Source organism: Cyanistes caeruleus, chromosome 3, assembly GCF_971803275.1.
Source record: "Cyanistes caeruleus chromosome 3, bCyaCae1.hap1.1, whole genome shotgun sequence".
Taxonomy (NCBI): domain Eukaryota; kingdom Metazoa; phylum Chordata; class Aves; order Passeriformes; family Paridae; genus Cyanistes; species Cyanistes caeruleus.
The window spans coordinates 103,561,370-103,587,661 of record NC_141703.1 but is presented as its reverse complement, the minus strand read 5'-3'; the positions used below and the strand labels follow the sequence as shown (position 1 = coordinate 103,587,661).

General features: G+C 37.4%; 1 protein-coding gene across 6 annotated transcripts in view; it reads left to right on the top strand.

The window, feature by feature from the left end:
• Nucleotides 1-26,292, top strand: part of USP25 (ubiquitin specific peptidase 25) — an 89,923-nt gene that overhangs the window by 48,191 nt on the left and 15,440 nt on the right. For all 6 annotated transcript variants that reach the window (XM_086883478.1, XM_086883477.1, XM_086883482.1 and 3 more), the window contains 13 exons: nt 2,885-2,971; nt 7,686-7,823; nt 8,685-8,761; nt 9,479-9,552; nt 11,006-11,154; nt 13,297-13,424; nt 14,196-14,291; nt 14,574-14,735; nt 17,150-17,358; nt 17,595-17,665; nt 21,101-21,329; nt 22,578-22,775; nt 24,180-24,319. In XM_086883478.1, the coding sequence (XP_086739604.1) occupies nt 2,885-2,971; nt 7,686-7,823; nt 8,685-8,761; nt 9,479-9,552; nt 11,006-11,154; nt 13,297-13,424; nt 14,196-14,291; nt 14,574-14,735; nt 17,150-17,358; nt 17,595-17,665; nt 21,101-21,329; nt 22,578-22,775; nt 24,180-24,319 (1,758 nt within the window). The remainder of the gene's footprint in view (nt 1-2,884; nt 2,972-7,685; nt 7,824-8,684; nt 8,762-9,478; nt 9,553-11,005; nt 11,155-13,296; nt 13,425-14,195; nt 14,292-14,573; nt 14,736-17,149; nt 17,359-17,594; nt 17,666-21,100; nt 21,330-22,577; nt 22,776-24,179; nt 24,320-26,292) is intronic.

The window sequence follows — 26,292 nt, the reverse complement described above, 5'->3', positions numbered from 1 at the left end:
GTTGCTATTTAGTATTGTTGGTGTGAACGCCTTAAACTGAGACTGGATTTATGTTCTTGTTTTTTCTTCTTTACTTTTTACTGTCTTGTTCACCCCCCAAAATTGTCAGAATACAAGGCAGTATTCTAAAAATCTGTTGATGTTCATGGCAATTTGAATTAGTGTAACTTAGCTTGGCTTGGTCAAGTTTCCAGATGACAGCTTTTAAATGGTTTAAATGAACTGGGGGGAAAAAAACACACAAACCCACCTTGAAGAGAGTATTTCTTTCAAGCATAAGTTTTGCATATTTTAGTAAATTGTGAAGGTATTTAATCAAGGACAGTAGATGTGAAGTAGACCTTTTAGATGCAGCCTGTTTCCTTGCGCTGGGACTCCTGACATCTTTGTGCACCTGAAGCCAAGTGGGTAAGAGGTGAGGTGCTGCTCCACGCAGTGTGTTTGGAAAGCAGATGTGTTTAGAGCTTTAGGCTAGGGCTAATGCACAGCTCTTGGGCCAGGGACCGTCTCTGCTTTGTCTCTTGGTGGCTGCAGAAGAGCAGCTTTTGCCTCATGGGCCACTTACCCTGGGTGCAGGGAGCCTGGACAGAAGTTGGCTCAGCAAACTGGCAAGTGTTTTGCCTTGCCCCTTTCTGGGCTCTGGGGTGGTTGGTCTTGGGAGGTCTCTGCTGGGCTTAGGTGAGCTTATTTTTATCTCCTTACCTCAGGAAGAATTTTAGGTTCCTCACTGAGATACTTCAGGCAGAAAAATAGTTGGTTTCAGGCACTTGTTTACACTTACACTGGGAAATGTTCTTTTTTAAATGATGGTAGAAGTTTCCTTTAATTGATTTAGCTCAGTATAGGAGAGCTGCAGCATGATGCCGTCCTGTGTGTATTAGTGGTATTGGCAGCAGATAAGCTGTCAGGGTTCTGCTTCATCTCAAAACAACCATGCACAGTGTAACCTTTTCTGGCAAGAAGTTTAACAACTAAACATCTTGCATAAGAAATTTTGAATGGTACAAGGCTGAAGAAGAAAAGAGCAAATTAGACAATCGTCTTAATTACTCTCAGCAGATTGCACAGATATGTTTGCTCAGGTCAGTCAGAAAGCATGGAATTATGTTTGGTAGAGTTTTGAATTCACAAAACTGAGTTTTTGTGATAAACTTATTAGTTTGCATGCCAGGCAAAAATGTTAAACTTGAGTACAGTTTTCTCTACATAATTTGTGTGTTTGTATTACGAAATTGTCCTGCTCAGCTGCTTGGCACTTTGATGGCACTTGGATTAGTTATGGAGAGAATTCAGCCTTCGGACATTATATTTCAGCAGCTGGTTTATTTTGTACCTAAAATATTGCTATGTTTTGCTTGATGAAAAGCCCACCAGTGGAATGCTGTTACATCATGAGACGTAACTTCAATTAGTATTAGCTTCTAGACTGACACTTGAATTAAATATTAATATGTTCTGTGCTTTGTGTAAGTAAACATAGTACTCTGTTTTAATCTCCCTTCTCTGCAAAGATGGATAAAAGTAAACATGTATTTTGAACAGCAAAACAGGAAAAAAGTGACTATTTGGTTGTCTGCCTTGATTCAGCAAGGTCAGAAAAGTCTTGGCTGATGTTTCTGATGCTTTTTAAATCTAAAAAGAAATGCGACCATGGTAGCCTCTTTGTTTTGTTTGGGATGCTATATACTGTGGGGTATGGGAAAAGGTTGGACTGTACAGGCTCTTTCATGAGTAAAATCAGGAAAATGGCAATTTTTCTCCACCTTTGTTTTTCCTACCAATATGTCCTGAATTACTGAAAGAAGTGCAGAACCTCTTCACAATTTGCGTTTTCACTTACTTGGTACTGTGGTGTTGAAAACCTATTAAACTGATCTGATCTGTGACTTAAGTCTTTAAATGTGTAACACAAGTTCTGGGATCTAAGTCTATTGCTGGGGTAAGCAAACTCTGCTTTCCAAAACAAATAGCTATGATATGTGATGGAGTGGGAGGAGGGTTAATTATAGATTGTAAACTGAAGAAAGTACAGATAGGAAGGCAGATCTTTCCTGTGCTTCTCTGATGAGCATGTTTAAGGTACTTTGGACCTTTCCTCCTACCCTGTCTTCATCAACATGCTCTTCTGTAAGATGCTTTTTATCAGGACAGAAAAGCAGTGGTGCAGTTCCACAGGTTCTGAGGCACCCAATTCTCAGCCCAATGCATTGGACTTTTTATTGTTTGCAACCCAGAGTCATCTTGCTCTTGTGCTCTCTTGGCTCTAGACTCTGTATTATACCGTGGAGCTCTTTGTGGGTGTGCCTGCAGACACCTGTTTTCATGTCCTAGATAGACACCTGTCTATTCATGTGTCCATAAAATGGGAATGTTACCAGTCCCTTACCTGCAAACCCAATTTCCTTACTATAATGTGCATCCCTCAAATGATATAGGAATGGGAGGAGAGGACAGAATGCAAAATGTTCAGCTAATGCAAGTGAAATTAAGTTGCACATGCAGAAATACACTCTCTGTGCACTGAGGAGTAGATGATAGAGGGCCTACAAGATAAACTTTAGATGGCTAAACAGTGTTGCATGACAGTTTGAAAACTGACAGTTACACAATTCATAAAATTTTTGTTGTAAAATGTAATTTGCCTATCATGTAAAATTATTGTTCCTTTTATGTGAGTAAGTGCAGAGATATTTTTTTATTACGCTGTTTTCTTGGCAAAAGTAATTGTCTTCAGGTGAAAATGTTTAGCAGTACTCTACCTTCTGAAATAAAACTTAACATTGCATATGTTTAGCACTTCATTTGTTTTGCTAAGGCTTGTTTGGAAGAGTTTTGTATTGTTTGTAGAAGTGCTTAAAGGTTTTCTTAATTTTTTTCTTTTCAGTCATTATTTAACCTGCTGGAGTTTCGAAGACTAGTTTTGAATTTCAATCCTCCTGCAAATGCTCAAGATTTGCCCCGAAACCAAAAGGTAAAACGGGAAGCTGACTTCCTCTTGCGGCTGATGAGGGCATGTCTGTCTTGTACTTGAATTTTGCACAGTTCTCTAGCTCATACCTGCATGGGTTTTAGAGGTGCCAGTTAACAGTTCTCTGAGCTGCCTGCTGTGGATCTTACATAAATGGCATCAGCCTCACAGCAGAGTATGGGTCAGGATGCTGAGAGAGGCAGGACATTTCTCACGTGAGTGTAGCTTGTCTTAGCAAATGTATTTTATTCCAGTTCCCTCCCACTCATCTGACACTGAGCTTTCATTTATTAGCTTGTCTCTTCTGACTTTTTCAGGAGGTGATTATAAATACAAATTTTCTCATGTTTATCCTGGTAGTTATATAGGATTGTGGAGGGGGAGGCCTTGGCTTAGGTTTCTTGAGGCAAGACCAGTTTTTCTTCCTTCATTGGGCATCCTTTGAGAAGAGATGCAATGGGGGCCCTTTGGCTTCTATGCTATGAAATGGAAAAGAAGAAATGGAAAAGGAAGTGGCGATATGAAATGTGAAGACACTTTAGTTGCCTGATTTTTAGCAGGGACTTACAGAGCAATGACTTTTTGCATATCCAGAAATTAGAATCATAGAATGGTTTAGGTTGAAAAGGACCTTAAAGATGAACTAGTTCCAACCCCTGTGCCATGGACAGGTGTGCCTTCCACTAGATGAGGTTTCTCAGATCTCCATCCAAGCGGGCCTTGAGCACTCACAGGGACGTGGCATCCAGAGCTTCTCTGGGCAATCTGTGCCAGTGCCTCACCATCCTCACAGAAAATTAGCCTGTTGCCCTTTTCTGTCAGATTTAAAGAAAGGGAATGTGTTGTCAGCCTGTTCTTAGTTCTTTGTCCCTTCAGGCTTCTCTGGAATGTTCCCTATCAAAAGTAAGAGCTGTAATTAGAGAAGCAAAAGAAAACAGACGAAGAGAAGGCAGTGTCCATTTTCTAAACCTCTGGGTGTGTTCCATAAAAGGGAAGTTAAGTGTTCAGTCAGGACTGGATAATTTCTCCTCTGCTCTACCCCCTTCTTTCCTCGCCGCATTCAAAGTGCAAGAAGTCACTTTTTTTTGGTTGGAAAGCATATTTGCATTAGGTCATGAGATGATGTGAAAATAAAACACGAGTAGTGTTCCCAACACGAGGTAGGGATGGAGCAGTGTATTTTAATAAAAAAAAACTAAGTCATGCTTTACAAAGAATTGTGCTAATTTTTTTTATTATTATTATTTTTAGATTGACTTTCTGCCCAGTATTTAATTTTTCATCATGTAATTTGTTTTAGTAATACCCTTTAGTATTCAGAAATCCTGTGTTCATTTTTCAGCATGTGAAAAGTAATTGGCATCTAAAAAGTGGTATGAAATAGCTGATAAAAATCTGTTGTCTTCATAAACATCTTGCCCAAGCATTGATGCTTGCAGCCAAATGCCTTTAATAGCTGTTCCAAAGTGCTTTATTTTAGAAGTCCTGACCATAACAGTAAGTTGGTGTGAAATGGTGCAGGCAAGTGCATGAATTTGTGCAGAAACCTTGCTTTCTGCAAACCTGCTAGAAAGAATCTCTTGCAGTAGTTTGTGTCCTCTCCTTTCTTAACTTATATTCCAGAATGAAATAACACTATTAATTAGTGTGCTTATCTGTCTTATCTACTGCTGAAAAAGGGTTGAGGAGAATTTAGGATAAGGAATCACTTCACTAGTTGGAATTTAGGCATATAGAAGACATGAGCATGCATACCCCCAAAAATGGTGCCTTTATTTCTTTCTAAGTGAAGTCAATTAGAGGCAAATTGATTTCAAGTAGTAATGTAAATTACCAGTTGACAATAGAGAAAAAAGTAAAGCCCTGGAATTAATTTCCAGCTGCTTACTTATTTTCAAACTATTTTGCCTTAGTTTTGGTTTTGTTTTTATTCCAGTATTAACTACCATACGGGACTGACATTCTCCAGTATCAATTTCCTTACTAATAAAGATCATGTTTTAATAATCCCAGATTTTGAATACTTGGGTTTACATCCTGTTATTCTTCCAGTTGGTGGGAATTAGAGTTTAATGCTGGGGTCATGACAATCTCTTGATTTAGAATTAAAGCATGTGATTGTACTTCAGGGAATATTGCAGAGCAGGGTGTTTGTTCTTTCCCATCAATATATTGAATCCAAATGCACATCCAAATCACAAATGAATAATTTGGCACATAAGCTTTTTAATCCAGAAGTCATTGGTATAATTTTTTATTTCCAAAAATCCCCCAAACAAACAGCAGACCCATTTATCTCATATATATTTATGTCAGCTAGTTGGGCTTTAATTTTCTGGATTTGGGCATTCACTTAAAATCTTCAATTTGATCTTGGTCTTTTTAATTTGAAAATAATTTGTCTTCCCTGGTTTCTTTCTGTAGAAGAAATGCAGTTCTCTGTGGTTAGAGTAGTTGCAGAGAACAAAGTTGCAGCTTCTTTGCTGTCCCAGTTCTCCTGGCCCTTGCTGTCACATGAACAGATCTTTTTGCTAAAAGGCTAAATAGTTGGCCTCAGTGCTATCTTCAGGACATATTTTATTATCAGAGGAAAGGGGTTACTGTGGTCCAGGTTAGCACATCCTTCTGCCTGTTCTGATATTATTGTAATATTACCATTATCTCACTCTCCTAGCAAACTCATTTGCCATAATGAATGTTTGCTATGTTTTAAATATGTAGCCTGATTTAAAAGCATTTATAATAATAAGTTATTTCAACAGGTATTAAGAAATTATGCGGGCAGGATAGGTGATAAAATGGAGACTGTCTTAGGTTATGAAATTTCCAAACAGTGCTTAGTTAAAAACTTATTTTAATGTTTTTTTTTTTTGTGTTGGTGCATTTTTTAGAGGTTTGAGCTGTATGCTGTGTGGTGATCACTTTATCAGTTATTTGTTTTGATGTGCAAGCCCTTTTGTTGAACTTAATACCTTATCTTAGGGACTGGCCCACCTTATTTTGAAGATTTTAGGTTTGTTCTGGTCTAGGTTTATGTGTAATGCATTGAATTGAGCATTTACAAAAGCAGCAAGGATTTCCCTAGTTTTAGAGAACTTTGGTAGCCTTTGTAGATATTTGTTCTGAGTAATCCTGACTAATAATAATGACTAGTAATACTGACATTGGTAGGCAGTTGTTCAAGCTAAGGCTTACAAGTACAGCTAAAACTCAGCCAAAGTTGTAGTGTAAATTTGGGTAATGTGATAATGTACTATGTATATGTATGTACATATAATATGTACTACTATAATAGGCATTATAATAATATCTATGTACTTCAGATTTAACAAAAAGAAGACAAGATCTAGAGTATTGTAATAATAACTTATATTATGCATATGAACTATCACTGGTATTGAAGCATCTCTATAAAATGTATCTGAAATTTGAAATTCCATTTGTTTTAATACAACACTTTATGAAATTAGCAGGAAAAATACAATTTGTATTTTGCGGTTTGTTTTCTTCTTTTGTTGTTACATAGTGCTATAAAACTATACATAACTATAGATATAGTTATACAGTGCTTTAAGTATCTAAATGAGAGATTGGTTCTGTTCTTAAATTAGGATTATTTGATGCTGAATTAGGGTGGCACCTGAAGTGCAGCCTTTTCTGTGAATGGTGTTTATAACCAGCAGGTATTTTGCAAGGTGGACAAGAAGAGCAGATTAAATTCAGAGATTTCCATGACTAGAAGTATTTCCTAGGTGTTATGTGGAACACATTGAATTCTCTGTGCACTTTTTAAATCTGAAGTAAATCAGATTTTACATACAAAAAGCTTTATACCTCCTGGATTGATACAGGAGCAACTGAACAAGTCTGCTGTTTGATGAGCATGTAAAATTGTTTGTCATGAAGTAATTCCAATTTGACCAGTATCAGACATCTGTGCTGCCTTTGAATGATGTTTTTTTCTAAATACATATGGGGTATATACATGGTATATACATGGGTTTTAATTTCACAAGAATTTGCCAACTATCTATTTAGGAGCAGATTTCCAATCTCCACAGCATTGGTAACCTGTGATTTAATCTATGGTAGTTGTGTTCCAGTTTATTTGTTTTTCATTATGCAGGTAGAAAGCATTTCTTCTCTTCTAGAGACCATCAAAAGAGTGCCATAGTCACACAAACTGTACTTCAAAATTGGGTAGAAAGGAGAGCAGGCTGTTTTACTTGTGTCAAGAGAAATAATAGAGGTTAATGTAGACCTTAGAAATGTAGTCTTCAGTAAAAAATAAGCTTAAAAAGGTGCCAAGTAGTGTGTAGGTTCACAAGAAATTCTTCTAGAGGTATAGAGGAATACTAATTGCAATAAAATAATGCACATTGTTTTAGTGTGTTGCTTAAGGCTTTGTAAGTCTTGAGTGAAATGTTTTTGTCCAGAGTGCGACTTTACTTGTCCAGTTGTCAATTCAGACCTACTTCAAGATAAACAGTATCATCTACGTATAATTTCAGGGATCTTTAGTTCCTGAAATGGAATTTTCTTCCCAGGGAGCTGCATTATTTTGTAACACTGACAAGTAAAAGGCATATAGCATTACCTCGGTAGTCTACAAGTAACATTATATATTGTTATAATGTTACTCAGTTTATTGGGTAATGCTTCTGTTCAGTAGATTTCTGTTATCACTTTGTTAAATATTTTCATTCTTCACATACAGGAACATAGGAATCTGCCTTTTATGCGTGAATTGAGGTACCTATTTGCACTTCTAGTTGGTTCAAAGAGAAAATATGTTGATCCATCAAGAGCAGTTGAAATCCTTAAAGATGCTTTTAAATCAAATGATTCCCAACAGGTAAATTCCATGTATTTTCAGTCAAGTTTATGCATGTTTTTATGGTCATATTGTAATAGGAAAAGTTTACCATGGACAACAGAATTTAAAAATGTCCACAGAAAAGCAACTTCTAATTGTCAGTCTTTGACCTTTTCCTATATTAATATGTGATTTCTGGTTACATTTATTAGAAAGATAAAAAAAAAAATCCAGATAACAGGATGATTTTATTCAATATGTTTTCTTCCTATTATTTTAGAAATGAACTAATATTTCAGCATTCTTGCTTTTAGGATTTAGTTTAGCCTCTAAGTCTGGGGGTTTTTGAAAGAGAAATACTGTTCTGATCTAACAGTACATCTGGGGCTATACTGTTAATGTACAATCCCATTATACTGCTTGTTTAGATACTGGTTTGGAGGATCTAAATATTCATATTCAGAATTATTACCCAAATCTTAATGTGCATATTCTGCTTTTTTTGGAGAAACATTCTGTCCCTTCAGATACTTTGTTTTCCCAGATGGTTATGTGGCTGAGGTGTTTAATTACAGCAGCACACTGAATTTGGTGCTCGATGAAAGTAGTATTAGTCACCTCTTGCTAGATACCAAAGGGTTTGGACAATGGGATTCACAAGATGCCTTTGGACTAGCGTGGTGTGAAAGCTGAGCCCAAGTAACAAGGATCACAGGACAGTGTCATTGCTGAGGGACACCAGAGCCACTCATTAAAAAAAAACAATTATGGCATAGTTTTGGACATTGTGTAATTTTGGAACACTGGTGGAGGGGGAAGGGAATTCTTCTAAACTCATGTAAAGTGACACTTTGTTGTGTTCTGTTACATATGTGACCTGATCACTTTATTTTTTAACAGCAAGATGTTAGTGAATTTACACACAAATTATTAGATTGGCTAGAAGATGCCTTTCAAATTAAAGCTGAAGAAGAGAGGTAAGATTTTTTTTTTTCGAGTTCTGCATGTTGAACTATGATGAGAGAAAAGCAAACCAAATGACCAAAAATCCAGTTATCTGTATGGCTGACAGAATTTTGACTCTGTAGCTTGTTTTAATTCAAGTGTGGTTTTCTCCATACATGTCATACGTTTTTTTCCATGACTTGTCTTTTTTTCACCCTCTTATTTCATGTTAGAAATCTAGCTTCATGAAGTCCAGAGTATATAAAGAGTAGAGATGTTTTGTAGACAGTCAATTAGGCTTTTTTTTATTTTAATGCCATTTTGCTTTCCGATCCTGTAGTCAAAGTACTTCAAAACCTTTCTCCTTTTTCACATCTCAGAATTAAATGCTTATTGTTTGTATTAGTGAGCATCTAGAAACTTTTGAATATGTGATTTCTTCTATAGTGTTTCAAGAAACAGTCTTTACGGGGATTTTGTACAGTTTAACCACTCATTATTTGAATCTAGTTTGCATAGATTGTCATAAAATGAAACACTTCTAAAATTAGTTTTCAGAATATGCTTTTCCCTGCAAATATCTGAATCATTGTTATTGTCATTAGAGGAAAGTACAAAAATAAATTAACAGTAAAATGGGCATAATTTCTGTAATGAATTTAGAATAGTCTGTTTATAGTTTTATAAATCAAAGGTTACAGGTTTGACTTGGATTTTTTTTGCACTAACACAGATCCTGTTTTTTTTAGGGATGGAGAGAAACCAAAGAACCCAATGGTGGAGTTGTTCTATGGACGATTTCTAGCAGTAGGTGTACTTGAAGGTATGCATCAGAATTTAGTTGGACTTCTCTGGTCACGTCTGTTTTGTGCTTGTCCAAGCACACAGGTGACTGATGCAGTTTTAGGATTTTAGCTACTTCTGCAGAAGCAGATGTGGAGAATATATATATTTGTCTGTGACAAATGGCTGATGAGGTATGAGACTGAGCAGAAATGCAAGGATCCACAAAGGCTGTTTTCATAACCTTCAGGAGCTGAGTGTATGTTCTCAGTGCAGCAGAAATTGGGGTGAGATGCTGAGGGCAAATGCTTGGAAGAAATTATTAGGGCACTGTTACCACTTACTAATGGTGTACAGGAGGCAAGATATTGTATTTCACTGAACTGTTCTGTCATGCTCCCTCTGATTCATTTTAATGCAATTTAAAACTTCAGTTATTGCATTTCCTTCTGCAATTTCTCATATGAAAAACTCACCCTCCTAAAAGTACAGTTCGTTGGAAAACAAGTCAATGGAAACCTGCTCAGGGGCAGTGTTGGAGAGAGCACTAAGGAGGAAGAGACTGTACAACAGGTTTCCCTTTATCTTATCTGTGTGTAACTAGTAGATCTGCAGAATTGTACTGTTCTCTATTTCCAAGATACTGTGAAAGTATTTTTGAGTCATTGTAATGTTGGTGATTCTGCCTCCCGTCCAAATTAATGACTTTTGCATTTGAATGAAGCAGATACAGTCTTTTAAGTGGCTTCTAGGTTATTCCATAACCTTGAACATGTTTCTAGTGAGTTGTCAGATTTCAGAACCATTCTACAGATTTCTTGTTGGTAGATAGCATTCTTGCTCCTTTATATTTAGCTACTTTCATCCCTTATATTCTCATTTTAACAGAGGACATATGTAAAAATCAAACAAATGCAAAGAAACAAGGAGATGCAAGACTTTAGGTTGAAATAAATTTAAATTCTAGGATGAAATCACTTGTCCCCCATATTTCTCCTCATGTTTGCACTTACATCTTTATACAGTGTTACCAAATTATAATCTTGTTTTCAGGACAGAAATGAATGTTCTCTTTTGTGGCTTATTTTTGCAAAATCTACTTACAGAAAGGGCTCTTTCATACCAGCAATTCCACTGACTGTGCTGATACAATATACATTTGTATTATGAAGCTCCTATTTTCAGGGGAGGACTTTGATTTATGTGTGTAAAACTTCCCATACATATTGGGTGCCAAGTAATTTTGAGTTTTGCTTATTACCAAAAGATGCTAAAACTATTAAAAAATGGGCTGAAAAGGAAAATGCAGTAATTTTCAATTTTGTTTGAGCAACGTTTTTGAATAAATTGTCTTTGGACATATAATTAAATTGTTCAATAATAAAATGTGGGCATTGTTCAGTAGACTAGATCAATTGACCTAGGATTGATACAGTTTTTTTCAAGGTAAATGTTTGTTCTAAAACATTAACTGTTTAATTTTTCATGTGAAGGTAAAAAATTTGAAAACACAGAAATGTTTGGCCAGTATCCACTACAGGTTAATGGCTTTAAAGATCTGCATGAGTGCCTAGAAGCTGCAATGATTGAAGGGGAAATTGAATCTCTCCATTCAGAAAACTCTGCAAAGTCTGGTCAGGAGGTGAGTTAAGTGCTCCTGTGGACTTCTCTTGGGATGTTGTTTTAGTGCCCTTTGCTTTGCTTTGGGTTTCATGTCTGGTTTTTATGGTTCATAGCACCAGCTGTATAGATGGGAATCCCCATTGCCAGTAAAGGCTGAGATACTTTCTTTTTACACAGCTGTTCATGCTTCATCACAGTTATTTTAAAGATGTGAAATCTTAGGAGGTTTTTTCCTACTTACATAAAAAGTTTGGGTGTAATTTCTTCCTTGATGCCAATCTTTTGCAATGATGAAATTTTGCTTCCTTTAATCATATCACACATGGGGTTTTAATTGTGAAGCCTAGTGACACAGTGAAATCATCCTTCAGTCTGATGCCAATTCTGTGTTTTACAACAAATGTTTTATGGCGTCTCTTTTACAATGAGCATGTTTCCTGAAATATAATTTGAAGAAAGCAAAATCTCATAAAATTTCTTTGTCAATCCCAAGTTTAGTTTCTTCATGCAGGGTGAAACTAAAAGAGCACAGTTGTTCATGTGACGAACTAAAGGTTGTCTTGCAGTTATAACCTGTGTGTATTCATGCATAAAATGTCAGTTCTGTTATAAATGCTTGACTAGAAATGTCAGACTTGGGTGTTGTGGGGGTTTTTGTTTTGGTTTTAAGGCTTTTTTAACTTGTAATATAGGGAAACTGGGAAACAGCAGGATGTACAGCTCTGTACTGTTAAGCTTTGAGTTCTGTGAAATTGTCAGCTTGGCTTCTTAGCATGTGGAAATAGAGGTGAAATAGTCTTATGGCAGATTGACAATGGTGGGAAATCAAGAAAAAAAATGTATTAAGTCCTATTCTAGAAAAAACATTGCTTCATTATTACCAGGACTAAGTAAATTGGTTATGTTTCCCCAAAGTAATCCATGGTGATATTGCTTCTTTTACTAGCTATGTTTAAATATAATGCCTGCAACAGATTCCAGTGCATTGGAAGGTTTGGAAGTACTAAAGAACTCTGAATTTCTTGTAGCTTTACCATGTCTGTCTCAGCTGAACAAAGACTTGAAGTAACTTTTCTCTGAGCTGATTGATATCACAGCTTAAAGAGAATAATAATGTGGAGCTCACATGTGTTGAAAGATCCTCAAAGTAACATTCTGGTTTTTTTCCTTATTCCCACCATTAACTCTAATGGGGTATTTAGCTTGACTATTATTATTATTAGTATCATTATCATTATTTGTATTGTTATCATGATACCTGAAAGCCTCAGTTACAAAGCAGGGTGTCAGCAAGTGGGCTAATGTAGGAACAGAAAAAGAAGACACTCTCTGTCCTGAGGAACTTAAATCCTGCATCAAGGGAATTTAAGCCATGAGCACAGGAAGAAAAGTCTGCTTGCCAGGTATTGTATGAAAAGACATTTGGCTGGATAGGAGAGCTTGAAGTGAGCCCTGAGTCAAATCCCACATCTGGGCTATGGCACTGATGACAAATACACGTCAGTGGTGTCTGCAGCAATCAGAGAAATTTCAGGTGATGGTAACACACCCAAAACTTTATTAAATGGGAAGACTGTGATTATTATGTTTGAGAATGGAGAGGAAAAAGAATATCTTCAGTGCAGGAACTGGAGTTGAATTTGTATTGTAGTTGAGAAACATTGTATGTAAAAAAAGAAATGAGGACTATGGCTAGACCTCTGCTGAGCAGTCAGAGACAAATGGGATAAGATGATGATAGCAGTGATTAGAGACATGAGTAGAAACTTCAAGCCTGAGAGAACTGTGGCAAGAAGAGCACTTGCTAACAGTGTAAACAACCCTTTCCATATCATTGAGGAGTTAAGGGAACAGAACAGTTGGCAAGGCAGGTAGGCTCAAGCAGAGCTGATTTTTCCATGAGCAAAATAAACGTGAGTGGAACAAGTATTTCTGCCTCCCCTGCCTAAACACAGATAGCAACACTGTTATGCAGCATAAGCAACAAATGGTCTGTTTACACTGAAGGGAGAAGGTGGTAGCATTGGAAAACTTACACTAACCCACCCTCTAAAACAAATTTCTCTCACAGCTGTGTCGGTCTGCAGGTATTTTATCATTATTACCGAATATCTGCTATTGGAAGGCATTGATTTTGGGGATTTCTGTTTTCTTCATCCAGCACTGGTTCACAGAGCTTCCTCCTGTCTTAACTTTTGAGCTATCAAGATTTGAGTTTAATCAGGCTTTGGGAAGACCAGAGAAGATACACAACAAACTAGAATTTCCTCCAATTTTGTATCTAGACAGGTATGGTATAATATCAACAAAATTCTAGTCTGAATATAAAATAAATCTTTTAAGTTTGTTTAAGTTGATGATGTGTCTTATGCTCACCTGAATCATAATAAATATATGTTCTATTTATACAGGTTAGTTTTCATGGGTTTCATCTGTTTCAGAAAATACACGTAATCACAGTTTAAGACATACTGCTGCTTTGTCAAAAACCTGCTTCCACTTTCATTTATTGCTAGGTGCTTGTGTACACTGGCAAAATACCTTGAAAAATCACACCTTTATTGGGTCCATTTGGGAAACAGGGATTGGATAAAAAAGTTGGGTATTTTGTGGTGTTCCAGATACTCTTCAAACATGCAGTCAATTCTCAGCATGAGTGCATGCATGAGTGCATGAGTGCATGCAGAGCAGAAATACCAGGATGGCTTTCAGTTAGGTGCTGAGTGTTATTTGTGAAACTAAATAATGAAACAGGAGTATTGCTCTGTGGTTGCCACTTAAACTACTTAATTTAGAATCTCTCTAATAATGGCTTTCTAATACATTTGTCATCCATGGTATCAACAGAGCTTTTGACACTGGGGAAAAAGCATCTTCTGAAAGTTGTGGAAGTGAAGGCTCATTTTCTTCTCAGTTCTGTTTTAGTGCTGAGTATATTGTAGGTTCTAGAGGGTGTGAGTTTGTATTAGTACTAAGCTGTGTGGCTGATGGAGACAGACCTCATTTTCACTGTTGGGGTACTATGGGCTGACACTACTTTCTAAATTTCATCTTTTACAGGTATATGCACAAAAACAGAGAAATAACAAGAATTAAACGGGATGAAATCAAGAGACTCAAAGAGTACCTCACAGTTTTACAACAGAGATTAGAACGGTACTATAGATAACTGTGTGAATGCAAATAGTATTATGGGCTGCATAGAATAACTCTTTGCAATTATACACTTTATTTACCTGAGATTTCCTTTCTATATCTCTTTTCTTTTACCCTTTCTTTAGAAGCTGTGTATAAGTGCTGTAATTCTGATTCGTAAAACATGCTAGGAAAGGTTTACTTTAATTAATTACAATCAATCAGAAAAAAATAAATTATTTTTTTAATATATTTTTTTTTGTATCTGTGAGTGATGGCATTAATACGTTTTGTGGTTAACAGATATTTAAGCTATGGTTCTGGTCCTAAACGATTCCCCTTGGTAGATGTCCTGCAGTATGCCCTGGAGTTCGCCTCCAGCAAGCCAGTGTGCACGTCCCCTGTGGATGACCTGGGTGCCAGTGCCTCTGCCAGCGGCACACTGCCGCCACAGATACCCCCCAGGTAAGGGCTGCCTTCTGCTTCCTGGGGCACAGGCCACAGCAAACCAGCCTCTGGGAGAGAGGGAGCACGTGCAGCTGCTTGCTTCACCAGACCAATAAAACTGGGCATCCCCTAAGGAGGTGTAGTGTAAAGTTTCTGCTCTTTTCTTTCAGCATGGCAGGCTTAAATAAACAAAAACGTTAATGACCTGGGTCTGTCTCATGCACTTACAAAAATGTCTTCAAAAGGAGATTACCATTTTCAAACACAGCCCAATTCCATCTACAATTCTAAATAGACAGAAGATTCTGGTGAGGTCATTGATTCCCATGTGTATTGTGTAAGAATCTGAATTGGGCAGTGTGTATGTGCTGCATAGCATCAAGGTTTCTGGTATGCAGTTTATCTGTTACTTTTTGCCTGGGAGCTAAGCTCCTTCTCTGCCATGCAGTTTGCATATCTTACCAAATTTGTCAGGAACCTAAATAATCTGACTTCTTAAATGCAAAGTAGCTAAAGTACCAGACAGATAAATGTCCAATAATGTTGTTTTTTGCCCTATTTAAGCTAGTAACTCAGTATAGAGGATTGAGTGTATGCTCAGTCAGTTTGCAGATGAGGCCCATCAGAAAAGGACCTGGGGGTGCTGGTCAGCAGTGACTGAACACCAGCTGTGCCCAGGTGGCCAAGAAGCCAATGGCACCTGGTCTGTATCAGCAGTGGTGTGGCAGCAGGACCAGGACAGTGACTGTCCCCCTGTGCTGGGCACTGGTGAGGTCACACCTCAATCCTGTGCTCACTTTTGGGCTCCTCACTGCAAGAAGGACATTGAGGGGCTGGAGCATGTCCTGAGCAGGGAACAGAGCTGGGGAAGGGTCTGGAGCACAAGTCTGATGAGGAGCAGCTGAGGGAGCTGGGGATGTTTGATCTGGAGAAAAGGAGGCTCAAGGGAGACCTGATCACTCACTGTGTACAACTCCCTGACAGGAGGGTGTAGCCAGGTGGGAGCCAGCCGCTTCTCCCAGGTAACAAGTGACAGGACACAGGGAAACAGCCTCAAGTTGCACTAGAGGAGGTTTAGAATGGATATTAAGAAACATGTGTTCCCAGAAGGGGTTGTCATATATGCAGCATATGGAATATGCTGCCCAGGCAAGTGGTGGAGTCATCCCTGGAGGTATTTAAAATATGTGTAGATGTGGCACCGAGGGACATGGTTTAGTGTTGGACTTGGCAGTGCTGGGTTAACGGTTGGACTTGATCATAGAAGTTTTCTCCTAAATAATGATATGATAATATAGTATAACTTCTGATAAATGGACACTAACAGTTTATAACTTTGCTTTGTATATTGTATTTGGACAGTAGGGTTCTGTCTTCTGGGTCAGTCAAGATTGTTAAATTTGTTGTTTGGGGAAGTGAAGTACATTAATCTAAAAAGGCTTTAAAAAGATTTCGAATGCTTTACTAACATAATGCCAGAAGAAATTGTGATGATAAGATAAACTTTTAAAAGTTACCATTACTTGCATGAAATGCAATACCAAAAGTAACAAAGTGCTTAAACTCCTTTATAGGAAGTTTTTTTTGTGGGAATGTAAGTATTGTGACATTTTTGTCCATCTGTAGAAACACCACAACATGTCGTATGGAGTGACATTTTCAGTTCTTAATGTTTTCAGAACTTTCTAAACTCCTGAAGAATCCAAGTTTCTTGGGCTTTATCATGATGCTGTACACAAAGTAAAAATTCAGTGGCATTCAAGATATTTAGATTCCTCTTATGCAGTGTCATTATATAGAGTTGATACTCCAGTTGATGGAAAGAGAAGAATCTGTAGCAAGTCTTCATTTTTATTACCCAGCTGCTCTTGCAGAATTTTCCTAAGATGGCTGCTTTGAAGTTTCAGTTATAGTGTTTTGGAACAAATTTAGATCAATTGGTAGCACATTTCCAGTGTGGCATAAATATCAGAGGTCCCTTCATTATTGCTGTTCAGCTAATGTAAGTTGTAGGCAGGACATTAGAAAATCTCTGCTAGGTGTAAAACACATGAAGGAAGTTATTAAACTGAGAATTTGTGCTTTTATGGATTGTATGGTCATTGGCCATAAGATGAACTGCTGTGATTTGTCTCTCTGCCATTTGGCTGTAAATGTTTCAAACCAGTTTTTTACGTGTATGACATGATTTGAAATTGTTCCATAGTGTTTCAAATAAAACAAACTTTGTTGTTGTGCTAATATGTAATACACCACAAAGCTTTCAGAATTTAAATGCCATGTTGCTATTGTAGTTGCCTGTTCTGGATTGGACTTCAGGAATTCGTTACCTTTAAAATGCCCATTTTCAGATGAAAAGCTTATTTTTATGGTGTAGCTTTTAGTCTATGTGGTGATTCAATTTTTATATTTCATGCTTTGAATGAACACAGCACAACAGAGCAGCAGGGGCCTTCATCATCAGATGTCCCAAGCACATCTCCTGTACAAAGATCAGTAATACATAAACCATTCACACAATCACGGATTCCCCCTGACCTGCCAATGCATCCAGCACCACGGCACATCACGGAGGAGGAGCTGTCTGTCCTGGAGGGCTGTTTGCATCGCTGGAGGACTGAAGTAGAGAATGACACAAGAGGTAATGCCACACACTGGGGGAATGCATTTGCTGTAGGAAAGGATTTGTCAAAGTTGGGGAGATCTTTCATCCAAGGAGGCTTAGCGTTTGGTGTGTAGATAGATGTTCCATGTGTGAAATGCACCCCTGTTGGGGCTTGTTGGCTTTGTTTGGCTGGTTGTTTGGCTTTTTCTGAGTTGTAGTTGCGTGCAGTTATACAGCCTTGTGGAAGAGAGGTTCTTTCTTCTCTTTTTCAGATTTACAAGAAAGTATATCTAGAATACATCGGACAATTGAATTGATGTACTCTGACAAAACAATGGTCCAAGTAAGTACAGTTTTGGCATGAAATAATTGAAAATAGATCCTTTTTGGCACTTTTAAAAAGTTCTTGGATTTGCTTGAAATCAAAGCAAGTATAAAGCAATTATGTAGTGTTTTAGAAGTTTTATTGTAAAGTCGTAATGGGTTTTGTAAGTCCTTTAGTTGTGCACAGTCAGATGAAAACAGTGTTAGAGTATTTCACAGGTGACGTGCTTAAATTCAGGCAACTGTGATGAAAAGCCCAAATATGTTCTGTCTCTGATCCCCGTTTTTCAGCTGAACGCAGATTTGCACAACAAAATTTTCTTGCCTTGATTTGCCCATATTGCTCAGTAACCTTTTGGCTTTAAGGTGGTGAAACATTAGACACAGGAAAGTATTATTTACTTTGCTGCTTAGTGCCACTGTGTATTGCAATTTCCATGTTAATACATGGAAATTCCAGGCTCCTGATATTGATTTGTAGATAGTCCCAGTGAGTGGTTTTGTTGCTATTGGCTTGGTTTTTTGTTTTGTTGGTTTTTTTGTTTTTTTAAACTTTGTCTAGATTATGTATCAGTCACAGCTTTGATTATTAAACTGTCTTCTAGCACATTCTCATTCTGTGTAATCCAAGCACTGTTTTAGAATGTCTTACTGTGGAGTTGTGGCTCTTCTGCTAATTCTTATGTTCACATACTCATGTTCTCTCACTCTGACAGGTTTTAAGGTTAAGGATTACTTCCTCTGTTACTTTCTGTTAGTAAAAAGAACTATTTTCATTCCAAGTAAGATCTGTTCAGCTTACAGTTTTCCTTGAGGTATGTTTTCATTTTGTACATGGCTTCTAATAGTTACTGGCAGCTGAACTCTGATGTTAAGGATTTCAGGCAGATTTGCCTAGATGACTTTCTTTAAGCTTGCTACTAGCAGGCACATTTTTTCCTTAATATTTGTGTTATAAAAAGAAGGCCACAGACTACATGTCATCTAACAGTAAAATTTATTAACTTGCATCTGAGTAGTCTGTCTACCTGTGTTGTCTTAGGTGTTGTAGGAGGAAATACCTCTGGATAGCAAAGACTAGTCAGCTGTCATTATAAAAGAAAAAAGAAATTACTTAGTAAAACACAAAGTAGGTGCTGAACCCATCTAAAATCAGGCTGGAAGGGAAGCTGCCCTGCAGCTCAGCTGGTTTGTCCCTGTGGTTGTTTTGGCACAATAGCAAGGAGGCATGTGTGCAGAACTGTCTACTTTTCCCCCCTACCTCTGTCACTGGGTGATTTGATAGCTGGGTATTGCCCCATTCCCTGGGAGCAGTTTCACAGTACTGTCTTACAGGTATGTTTTCCTCTGCACAATTGCAGGGTTGCAGTCTTGAAGTCAAGTTCTAGGCACACATTTTTAAGACAAATGTATAATATTTGCAGGAAGCTTCCTAGTGTATTTATGAACTATTTGAAAAGCTCTTTGTCTTCTCCTTTTGTCCTTTTGGATTCTAAGGTGATACAGTAGACCTTTGTCAAATTGTCATATGAAATACATTCCCAAAATCTTTATTGTTTCATTCTCCTGAATGAATGTTTCATCAGCTGCTTATTTATTTCCATCCTTCTGTGAACTTGCTGTTGGTAAAGAGACACAACTGGTTTTTTTTTTCTGTGGGAGTTCATCTTTGATATAGCAGCTTTGACATACCTGTTCTGTAGCTAGATGTGATGGGGTTGGTGAAGCTCCATTCCTGGTTCACAAGTAGTAAGTGTAAACTAAGAAGTTTAATGCCATCTATGTTTGTGTTGCTTTATATAATATATATCACATATATATATTATATACTGTATTATCACAAGAGGTGCCTGTTGGCACTGAACTCACCTGTCCCCTGGTCACAGACCTCTGAGGAAAGCCTTCCTGAAAGCTCAGTGTGCATGACTGACAGCTGCTTCTCCTGACTTGGAGGAAAGAGTGGGGACCCTTACGCTGACCCAGTTAGCATGGTTTGAAGTAAAACTATTTAAATTTAATGGGGATTTTTAGTTGCTGATTTTAGGGTAAGAAAATTTTATTTTGACAAAGTCTAGAGACATGTTTTTTTAAATCAGGATCTGCATAGATTTTTGTGCATATACACAGGCTTGCAGTCATTTTAAGGAGGCTTTCATACTGGTTTTATAACAGATGTTAAAAACCCCAGAGCATTCAGATTTAAGGACATGCTAGGATTTCTTCCATGTATACTTTTTGTGTTTGGGAGATTTAGAGTGTGGTTTGGTCTCTGAAATGACAGGCTGTTTGATTCCAGCTTCTGTGCAGTCACTCTGCTTTACAGTTCAAGGGGAGTTGAAAAATCTCCATTGCTTGCATATAGTCTGGAAGAGAATTATCAGGTTAAAAATAACTTCAGGGAATTTCTCCAGTCACAGTCATGTGTGTATTTACAAGTGTTGCATCACTCAAACAATATTCATGAAAAATACTGAGTACACCTTGAGTTAAAGAGACTCTTTATCTTCAGTCCAGATTGTGAAACCAGTACAAGCTGGTTTTGGGGTTTTTCATTCCAGCGGAGCTGTTGTCGTTGAGGCACACTGGGCATAGCAGGGAAGCTCAGCTTTCCCTTTTATGTTGCATGTGCTATTCCAGCAGGTTAAAATGACTCAATCACTAAGATGTTTTCAAAAGACTCATAGGTAAGGAAAAACTCATTGATTCTGCTTCTCTTTCTCCTTCAGATTCCCAGTTACTTAGGTAGAAACTAAGTTTCCTATTGTTCTTACCTGTTGGTTTACAGATGTAGCCTGGAATTCATTTTATACTGACCCTAGAGACTGCTATCATCCTTTTCCTCAGGAGGAGGAGAGGACCTTATCAGGTCTTCCATGCTTTATTTAGCTTTTCTTGATACAGTTAAAATACAGGAAAATAGTTGTATTCCTGTTCTGCTGTAGGATTTTTACTTTTGTGAAACTGAAGCAGGTATTAATTTAAATAAATTCTTCTACTGGCACACAGAAAACACTGAGTTTATTACCTTGGATTTGCATGTATCTTTCCAGACTTTTTGACAGGTTTACCAGGTTGGAACTGAAGCAAATCAGAGACAGTCAAGGCTGACTTATTTGAGGGTTTTTTTGGTAGATACAGTGAAGGTAGGAATATATTAAGGAATTAAGAAAAGAGGATGCATGTCAGTAAAGACAGCAGAGTAGTGCATTTGTGTTGTACACTAATATTTTTAAAATGATCTCCTGTAACAAGTAGGGGTAAGTAACAGTTCTGAGTCCTTAGGTTGCTTGCTAGTTTTACTTGTTTTTCCTCTGTGTTGTGTTTTGATCCTGATTAACTTTATTTCCATTACTTTTGTTCCATGTAGCAATTATTGCTGGTATACAGTAGGAACTAAATGCTGTCAAGGAGGGTTTGATATTTATTTTATTTTCTGTTTGTTTTTTTTTTTAAGGTTCCTTATAGGTTGCATGCTGTCCTAGTTCATGAGGGTCAAGCGAATGCAGGCCACTACTGGGCATATATTTATGACCACCACCAGAACAGATGGATGAAATATAATGACATTTCTGTGACAAAGTCAACTTGGGAAGAGTTGGAACGGGACTCTTTTGGTGGTTACAGGAATGCCAGTGCATATTGTTTAATGTATATCAATGACAAGGAGCAGTACTTGATACAAGGTAAGGTTACCGACACAGATTCTGCATGATTGAGAATAACTGAACACATTGGTAAAGCAAACTTCTTTTAGATGGATTTCCAGATTTGTGAAATGTTTTTAATAGCTGTTTTAAGTTTTATTCCTGTTCCTCACTGTTAGATTATTTTTGTGGGTAGAGCAATTGCTGTTCAACTTAAAGATCAATAAAGATAATACCAGCATTTCAGCACTAGTAAGATAAAAAAACGAAACTGCTAATTTGTAAATATTTTAGAGAAGGGATTGCAGAATTTTGGAGGGTTTATCTCAAGATTAAAAGGGAAGTATGGAAATAGAGAAATTAGCCTTTTGACATTAAAATCCTCATGCAGCTGCTTTTTTTCCTCTAAGCCTCAGAACCCTCATACACTCTGCTGGAGTGTGGAAACTTGAAAGCTTATGCAGTAAATTGAATGTGAATAACTTAGCCCTACCAACCACACATCAAACCTACGTAATACATGGGTTGGGAAATTTTATTCAGGTTATGTAGGAGTATGGAGCTATAAGGCTTTGTATGTTAGTGTTTAAAGAGAAGAGAGAGATCCCTTAGCACAAAGTTTTTGATAATGGTAGACCGAGAACTGTCTGTGAAAGTGTCCAGAAATTCAGTAGAAGGTCATGGAAAATACTCAGGTTCCTGTTTTTTCATAGGGCAGAAGGCTCAAGAGCTCATTTGTTCAGTTTTTAAATGGCAGCCTGTATTACCCTTGACATTCCTAGGTTGCCAGCTTGGTGGTGTGCTTGCAGCCATAGGGTGTTTGGGCCCTGTAGGCTGCCTGTGCCATTCCAATTACATCTGAGGCCTGCTCATTGCAGGGCAGTTACTGCTGGTGGATCCCTCTGGGATACCCTTGCAGAGACCATTCTCAAAACAAAAGAAAGATTACTCAGCTTAGCTGGTGTTCTTATCAGCTGGCTTTGTGAATTCCTGTAGGTCCGCTCTCCAACTCTCCTTCCCTTTTTCTCTTGGGAAGTTCAGTTGTGTCCAGCTCTCTGTGACAGTAATACAGTCAAGCAACAGTGGGGATTTTGTGAGTATTCTCTGAATGTTCACATAGAGTGCTCAACAGATAGTAAAACCAGTTAAAACTAATATAGTTTTGGAGGTTCGGTGTTACACTGTACATTTCTGGTAATTCACTTGAGGGTATCTGTTGAACATATTTTCTACTTTCTTTTGTCCTGTTCTTTCTTTTTCTGAAACTTGTGTTTCATGTTACCACAGAGGAATTTAACAAAGAAACAGGGCAAATCCTTGTTGGAATGGACACGCTGCCTTCTGATCTAAGGGACTATGTCAAAGAAGACAATAAACGTTTTGAAAAAGAACTTGAAGAGTGGGATGCAGAACTTGCTCAGAAAACACAGCAGGAGAAATTGTTATCTCAAATACCTAGGGCACCAGCACCCTCACCTGCTCCAGGTTAGCTGTTCCTACCTGTTTGGAAAAGGAGTAGGACCTAAAGTCACTGGGGCTTGTATATAAAATTTTACAGTGTAACACAGGAAGAAAAAGTTAACTTGTGTAATCTTGAATAACAGCTATTTATGTGGCCAAGGTAACTATACTTGAAGTTAAGCCTGTTGGGGTGGTTTTTTGCATTTCATTTTTTATTTAAAGAAAATAATTATTCATTGGGTTTTTCCCCCCCTATAGAAACTGAGGCTTTTTAAGACAGGTCTCACCAGTCTGTTTTGAGGATTTGTTAGTCTGTAAATAATGTATTTCTTCTATTCAGGATGATTTAGGGTGAGACCTACAATCAAATTTTAAATTAGAACAGCATTTAGATCTGAAGAGCAGAATAATGTATTTGGGGTGATGCATTGAATAGATTTAATGATAGTAGGGCCAGCTTAAGAAGTTACTGTGTGGAAGTGAGGGGAGTTAAAATTATGGAAAAGATTCTGACCAACAACTGAGAGGCCAATGCTTGTAGGAACCCAGCTAATAAGGAGCACTGGCAATCTGATTGTAAACCAGAGCTGCCAGGTTTTTGATAACATCCACCTCTTGCTCCATTGCAGTAGGCTGTGTATGCTTTGTGAAAGATGACATGATGAATTTTCTGCCTAGGTGTTCTCATTGCTGTATGTGAGCCCTAAAGATTAACATACATTTCTCATATTTATGTGTGACTGCAAAATGAGTGTAAGAAGTGCAGTGATTTAATAGCACTGTTTGTTTTGTAAACTCTACGGAGAGTTGCTTCATCTTTTGTTATGTTTGGAGTTCACAAACACTTTGAGATTCATGCTATTTCTTTTGTTAGTAATAGACAGTAGAAAATGAATGTTTAGTCTGACAAAATTTGGTTTCATCATGTAAGGAATATAAGACATTATTTATACTAGTCAACTTACTGCTCTCAAGTTGAGGAGACTGAGATCTCTCTTAAGGCAGAAAAATATAATGTGTTTATTATTTTACAAAGTAAAAATAAATCTTGCATTCAAATGCCTGGAGGTCATTCCATATGTTGAATCTGTTTCCCACAGAAACTCCAGCTAGAATCTCACCTTTGTTCTCAGTCATCCTTGAGACTGATTGATGAACACCCCTCACTCAAGAGCCTTAATGGGTCTATAGACAGGACAGGTCTGTCCTGTTGTTGTTCCTCATATAAAATCAGGGATCCATTTGTAGGAAAGTGTTTAAAATTACATGAGACACAGACTGGTGTAAATTTGTATTTGTGAATTGTATGATGTACCCTGCATTTTCTATGTCCTTAACTTACTTATGAGCCAGTGATCCAAAAAAAAAAATCAATTTAAAATTCATGCTTATGTTAACATACAAAATTATGTTATTTCTGTCATTAAGTTCAAGCAGGAGAACCAGAATATTTAGAGCAGCCATCAAGAACTGATATTTCAAAGCACTTAAAAGAAGATTCTGTACAAGCAATCAATAAAGCTTTAGCTGAACAAGAAGATAGAGGTCCAGAAGCTATAATGGATACGGTGAGGATATTTTGAAGCTTGAAATACTTCTTTTGCTTTTATTTTACAAGTGAAAATGATACAAAAGCTGATAAAAGGGTGTGAGTCTGGAAACTTTGAACTGAAAATTGCTTTTTCTTCAGGGACTGTCCAACACTAAAGTTCATCCAGAAACTGTGTACAACAGTAATGGGTGTAGTGCAAAAAAAATACTAAGATAGGTGTTCTCTAGGGGATTAAAGTGCTTGCCAGGTGTACAGCATATTGTTCAAATTACAGTCAGCTGTTTGTGCCCACCATCTTTAAAAATGTTTGATGATCCCATGTATTTTTGAGGTGTAGACATTGACAGACTTGAAAAATATTGCTTTAGACAGTCAAGTTTTTATCTGGGAAATAAAAGAATATAATTGAGTTCCTTTGACAGACCTGTGGAAGTTAATGTAGCTTTAAAAAATGAGGGATTTTTCAGCAGTGTTCTGTAGCTTTAATGCAGATTCACAACTTGACGAAAATAATTTTTTGTGATTCATAGGATGCCTATATTAACTTTAAATGTCCATAATAATGTGTTGGGTGTTTCTGATTCCACTTGGTGTGAAGTATACCAAGAGGAATGGCACATTAACTATTTTATGGGTTATTAATGGAACTAGTATTTGACATTTTTTTCTTTCAGCAAATATTTTTTTTCCTTCCCTCTAAGTATGTAGATAAATGACAAACGTGTTTGCCACAAAACTAAATGCCATTAAAACAATATATATACATCTGTCTCGAAACTTTATCCATAAATGTACAGTATGGCTTCCTTAGGTGTCACTAGTAACCACTAAGGATATGAACAGTTTAGATCTGTGCAAAATGCTTCCGAAGATCAGGTATGAATCCTCATTAAACAGAAGCAGTCTGGCCCCAGATACCTTGCAGTCTTTGAAAATTACGTGACAGCTTGTTGGAACCCTGTTGACCTGCTGGGTTTTCCACCCCTCCTGTGGTGTCAGGAAGGCAGGGAAGCACACTTCCTCTACTAAACTGAAATTGAAGCTAACAGGGAAACTCATCTAACTCTGGGTGAAGAGATGCTCTGTCACTAAAGCCTTACGTTGCTGCGTATTGGCCTTTTGTGAGTCTCAGAACAGCTTAGTGGGAGGCTGTTTAATATGTGTTGCTTCAGCTGAAGAGGTGGCTATGAAGATACCAAAAGGCATGATAAAATGCCTTTCATAAAGCTGTCCTTCTTCCAGGGTTTCTGGCACCATCCTAGTGGGATGTGAAAGTATCTTAGACTTTTTTCCATGGATCAAGTGTTGTAGTTATGGATAATGGCACTTGTTACAGTGGTCAGACTTTGGACTTCACAAGACTGGTTTGGGGAACACCACGATCTGCTTAATGCTTTTTTAAAAAAACAAAGCAAACAACAAACCATGCAAACATTATTTAGAAATAAATGTACTTCAGCTGTTAAAGTGAATTTCTAGTTAATCTGAAGGTACTTTGTTAACATTTAAAAGCTGTTCTCTGTATCCCCAAATTTCACTTATGCAGAATTGTGCTTCCTTCTCAGTATATCAGCATGCTTTCTAATTATTCTGTTTCCTTATGCATTCAGACATGCAGGCATATATTCCATTACTTCACTTTTTCTTTGTCCATTTTTAAAAGAAGGAAGCCAACATGAGCACATAACAGGATTGTAGGTTATTCATCACATATTCATTTTTTCCATTTTATGCCTTTTGTCCTTTTTTTCTGCCCTCTGATTGCACAGCCTTCCTTTGTATTTATACAGTTTTGAGTGTAAATAGATACTGAGTATGTTTTTGGAATGTTTGTTAAAAGGTGAGGCTATGGTTACAGCTGCAGAAGAAGTAGTCTAGCACTTTGCCATTGCTTGGATTAGAGTCAAGGTTTAAGTTCTGCAAATGTTGCAAACTGCCTTTTAATCAGTGATAGACCACAGGAACCAAGATTTGTCTCCATTCTTATTT